Source organism: Saccopteryx leptura, chromosome 5 (genome assembly GCF_036850995.1).
Source record: "Saccopteryx leptura isolate mSacLep1 chromosome 5, mSacLep1_pri_phased_curated, whole genome shotgun sequence".
Taxonomy (NCBI): Eukaryota; Metazoa; Chordata; class Mammalia; order Chiroptera; family Emballonuridae; genus Saccopteryx; species Saccopteryx leptura.
The window spans coordinates 55,461,040-55,466,462 of NC_089507.1; the positions used below are offsets into that span (position 1 = coordinate 55,461,040).

Here is a 5,423-nt window from a genome sequence, read left to right on the forward strand (position 1 = left end):
CTGAGAAGCTTCCCTATTTGGATATATTTTCAAACATCTTTTCAAAGTAACGTGTTTAAATAAAATACATAAGACTATTTTATAGATCCAATAAAACTTCTATCATGCTGAACATTTGATAAGAGACCAAATAGAGAAGTCTGGTGACTCAGGTTTACTCACAAAGAGTCTCCGGAAAGTTGCAGATGATGGAATTTCCTCTGACCTAATACAAGAACGAGGGTGCACGTTTTCTCTACTGCTGTGATGATATAAAAAGCCCTCAGAGCTCTTCATCCAACACAGGTCCTTGGGGACAACGAAGTGCACAAGCGTCTAGGACAAGAGCCAATAAGAAAACCCTGTGTGAACATGACTTCCAAGCTGGTTGTGGCTTTGCTGGCAGCCTTTGTGCTTTCTGCAACTCTGTGTGAAGGTAAGGACAGCTTCCTGATCCTGTGTCTAAGTGTGATCCTGAGATAGCAAGATTATTGTTAATGCTTGGATAAAGAACAGAAACCAAAACAAAAAAAAAGAATACATTATTTTTATTCAGGAAAAGAAAATAATCTTTGTAGTCATTTAGTGTCAGTTAATTAAATCGAAGTTTTCATTTTCTAGGCTGTTTATCTATACAACAATTAGAAAATACTAACATTTGATTAATATAGACTTTCTGTTCTTGCATTCATATTGTATAATATGCATATATTTAATACAAATCTATAATCGAGAGTGCATCTTATTGGGAGCCAAGTTACCCATAATATCTATTAATATTGAGCAAGATAACTCAGGTAATTTTTCTCTATGTACTATTTTATTGACAAGCTTCAGACAACTAAACTGTTTGGTTTAAGGGCACTCTGACAGATTATAGACCTTCTTGGGATCTCTTTTATGAAACAAATGCAGTTTAAAATGCTTATGGTATACTGTGTAGTTGTTTATTTATTTTTCTCTTAAGCATTAAAGATTTTGTTAAGATTTAAGACGTTTTTGTATAACTCACTGATCTTATTTCTATTAATTGTTCCCGAAGGCGATTTCCCTTTGGTGAATCTTATTTTGCAAACTTTAAATAGCCCTGTGGTATTACAGAGGATTATGCAAAATCAAGTAGGAAAAAGTACCATAAGGATGTCAACATTGCATAAAGACAACTCCAAGTTTTTTATAAAGAAAGTCATTCAATGTTGTCAGGCATAACAGTGCCTGCTGATGAAATCAATCTTTAATTATTTTTAAATTTGTTTCACAGCTGCAGTTACATCAAGAGTAAACACTGAACTGCGATGCCAGTGTATCAAAACACACTCTACCCCATTCCACCCCAAGTTTATCAAAGAACTGAGAGTGATTGAGAGTGGGCCGCACTGTGCGAATTCAGAAATTATGTGAGTACTTTCAAAAGTGATTAGATATTTTACTTTAGCAATCCTAGAACTGAGTGGAAGTATTCAACAAAGTTCTAGGTACTAGGAAGACAGGAGTGAGCTAAACAGAAGGAAAAGTTCTTTGTCTGCCTGGCATTTAAATATGGCACTTTCTATGATTTGTAGCTCAAAATTGTTTTGAACTTAGATTTTCTGCCCATACTTACGGGACCATAATGTGAATGACAAAGGGATGGGGATGTCTGAAACTATTCAGTATTGATTTTATTCATCTCTCTCTCATTTTAGTGTAAAGCTCTTTGATGGAAGAGATGTCTGCTTGAACCCCAAGGAAAAGTGGGTGCAGAAGGTTGTGCAGATATTTTTGAAGAGGTAAGTTCTTCTTCTTTCTATAACTTAGATTCCTCACTTATCTTGAGATATACAGTCAAAAAGTCAATCTATAATTTTCCTGCTGCTACTGCAAATCTCCTTTAGGTAACCGCCTCCTTAATGAAAAATACAGAGCAGCAATAGTGAGTTGTAGTACTCATGACTGGGAAGGCTCCACACCTCAGTTTGCCCACGGAAGTCTGGCTTTGAGCTTGTTCCCTGTGTCATCGTTACGGTTCCCTTTTATTCTCAGACTTGTCCTGGTTTGAATGATAACTTAGCTGGTCTTTCTATTTATAGTAAAAAATATAGAACATTTCTAATACATGACGATCTAAGACTATATTAGTTTCTATATTAAATATAAGACCATACTTTGCTCCTTATTAGAACACTGTTAACTTTTAAATTTTATTTTATTCATTTGCAGAGCTGAGAAGCAAAGTGAAGGAAAATAAAAAGCATTCTCTATGGTTTTCAAGAATTCCTCAGTAAAGATGCCATCGAAACGTCAAACAAATCAACTTCAGTGCTTTGTGAACTGTAGGGGTCTCATGTAGATAAAATACAGGATGCCAGTTAGATTTGAATATGAAGTAAAACAATGAATAATTTTTTTTCAGTGTCCCATGCAACATCTAGGACACATTTATATTAAAAAAAACACATTGTTTACTATTAATTCAAATTTAGCTAAAATCTTGTATTTGTTGTTGTTAAATATTGCAATACTGGTCTGTTAGTCAAGATCCATGAGTCCCTTTTAACTGTGCCTTTGATCTTTATTTCTAACCTGGAGAAAGAGTATCAGACACCATCTTACCTCACAGAGATGTGAGGATATATGGAAACAATTTAATTTATTTTTCAAGGTCATGTAAACTATTTTCCAAGTGTAACTTATTTATTATTTATATATTTATTTAAGCATCAAATACAGTAAAATTTGTGCGTGAATATGAAAAATGGTGAAAACTGTTGACAAAGTGGTATCATGATGATTATGAATTTATATTTATTTTAAATATTAAATAATATGTTAAAGAACTATCTTGATCTAAATTTTTTATTTTTGATCAAGGTTGCTAGATTTAGCAAAATGAAAAACAAACAGAATGTCCATTTAATTGCTATTTCAGATAAACAATGGATAATTGTTTTGTATAAGTACATCATTATTTTTATGAAATGTTAAATGAGCAATCCTACTTTTGATACTCCTCATGTTTTCTCATCACTGCCAGTCTGGTTATGCTGTTCTGTGTTGAATCACCAGAATCCTGAGTTAGGACTCTTTCTCAAAACAGCCAAAATTCACCAGGCAATATTTACAAAGTAATTTCTCCCTGGTTAAAATTTATTTATTATGTATAAATTAATTTTCATAATTTTATAAAGTAATTGTGTTCTTTAACACTCTACTTTTGATTTTAAGATACTTTCACGTGTTTTCAAAGAAAATTTTTCTACTGGTTTGATAGTATGGGAATATAAATGCAGCTCTAAAGCATTTACAATAAAATTTATTGTCAAAGTCATCAGGTGTTTGTGTTTCTTTGGTACTTTTAAGCTGTATTGTTTTATATCTTTGGTTGTATCAAAAATATATGATTTAGAAAACGTTAATGTTCCCCCTTAGCATGTTCTGTATTATGTTGGAAATTACAAACTTTTTTGGTAGAAAAACAGAACTGCTTCCCAGAGATGGGTACAAACAGTAGTCTGTTCTACAGAATGATGGGAATTTTTGCAACTCCTCGTTGTATACCATTTTGCTAATAAGGCCGACTTCAGATTTTCAATAAGCTGCCTAGGTGTCCACAGAACTTAGCACAGACCAGGTGTCAGTGAAAGGGGAGGAGGGTCCACGTTATAAGGTGCTTCTCTGCTAATTAAGGAGTAAAACTGACACATAGGAGGCAAAGACATTCAAAATATAAATGAAGATCAAGCATATTTGGAAAGAAATTAAACAATACTCTTGAAAGTAAAAATACAATAATTTAACTAGAAAACTCAGTAGATAAGTTTTATAACAGATTAGACACAACTGAAAAGAAGATTAGAGATCTAGGAAATAAACCCAAATAACTTTATCTGGAATGTATATGAGTGATAAAGAGGCAGTAAATTGAAAGAAATGAAGAATCTAGGGATAAGGTTTTCTCAGTGTCCGACTGGATTTTTACAAGCAGAAGAGAGGGTCAGAGACAATGTTTAAACTGACAATGGCTGAAAACTTCCCAGAAACAATGAAAAGTAACAACCCATAGTTTCAAGAAATCCAATTGACTAAACTGAAATTTATATTGCTAGTCAAATAAATAAATAAAATTTAAAAAGGACCTTAGAACTGTGATTCATACTTATCCACCTCCATGGTTGTTTACTATTGCAGTTGGGTATTTTAAATCCTCTTTTTTTTTTTTTTTTATTAAAGTTGCACTATGGGGCATGAGGAAGAGGGTCTTCTCTTATTTTCTCACTAGTTAGTTCATATCGCAACCTACTTCTCCTATGTCATTTAGCTCCTGCAGCTCCCATTCTCTCTATGGGTCAACATCATCTGGGGTGCAGATCAAAGCCCACTCTCGTTTCTTATTGTCAGTACACATGAACGCAAACGTATACGACATAATAGAATTAGTAAAAAGAAAACTTATGTGATGCACAAACAGCAACCATCAACTCCACCTTAATATTTACTATTCTTAGCACCATTGTCCCTACTAAAGGCCATGTTGTGGGCTTCTTTTACTTCCTCGGAGTTCTGCTTAGATTTCATTTCCATAGTCCCCTCTTTAATTGTAAGTTCCCTTGTCCTACCCCTTTAACTCCCCGCCCCCCCCCCTGCTTTGCAGTTTCTCATTTTGTGGATCTCATACATAGTAAATAAAACCAATAATAAACAAATAATTTTAATAAAATGTTAGTAGGGGAAATACAGTTTCTTCAGAAGAGATATTAAGAAGTTATCTCATCTAATTAGCCTCTGTTTCCCTGAGCAAATCTCAGCCAGCATGCGAAAGGTGAATAGAAGTTAGCTACACAAGGGAAGAAGAAATCGTGGGAAAAGGTGGTCTAGACAGCAGTGGAGAAGTAATTTGGAAGCAAGAGCATAGCGTGGTTTGAGAAGTGAAAAAGTTCAGTGTGCCCAGAGTTTGACATTGAAATAAAGCAAATACTAACAGATAAAGTTATTCAAATGGACTATGGAATGTTTTGAAAGACTGAGATTTGAAATTGAAAACTTCTACAAAATTCTAATTACTCTCATTTTAAATTATGATCATTTATAGGCCATTCATCTTCCACAAGGAAGTGGGAAGCCAGAAAAGCAACTCAAAAGTCTGATCTTGGGGGGCTTTTTAATTATATTTGAGATTGGATTATCAAAGAAGTCCCAACCTTTTGTAAAACCTCTTAATGTGTTAAGTACACTTACACTTTTTTTTTTAATGTGATCGGTCTGGTGAATCTTAATAATGAATACTTTTAAAATATGCTAAACGATTTTCTCTACTCTCTCATATATATTGTCACAGTCTGTAAGACAGCAAAATATTCCATCAAAAAGGCAATTAAGTGGATAAAATTAGGTGTGATGTTCACAAGCCAAACGGGGAAAATGAAAGGAGAGAGAGAGTGGGAGAGCCAGAGGAAACGGGAAGGGAG

The 5,423-nt window shown here is 33.9% G+C and overlaps 1 protein-coding gene across 1 annotated transcript; it reads left to right on the forward strand.

Moving 5' to 3' along the window:
• The first annotated feature begins 201 nt into the window (after nt 1-201).
• On the forward strand, nt 202-3,280 carry CXCL8 (C-X-C motif chemokine ligand 8). Its single transcript, XM_066384700.1, has 4 exons — nt 202-415; nt 1,241-1,376; nt 1,665-1,748; nt 2,179-3,280. Exons 1-4 carry the CDS (start codon nt 352-354, stop codon nt 2,204-2,206), a joined length of 312 nt encoding a protein of 103 aa, XP_066240797.1. The 5' UTR covers nt 202-351; the 3' UTR covers nt 2,207-3,280.
• The last annotated feature ends 2,143 nt before the right edge of the window (nt 3,281-5,423 follow it).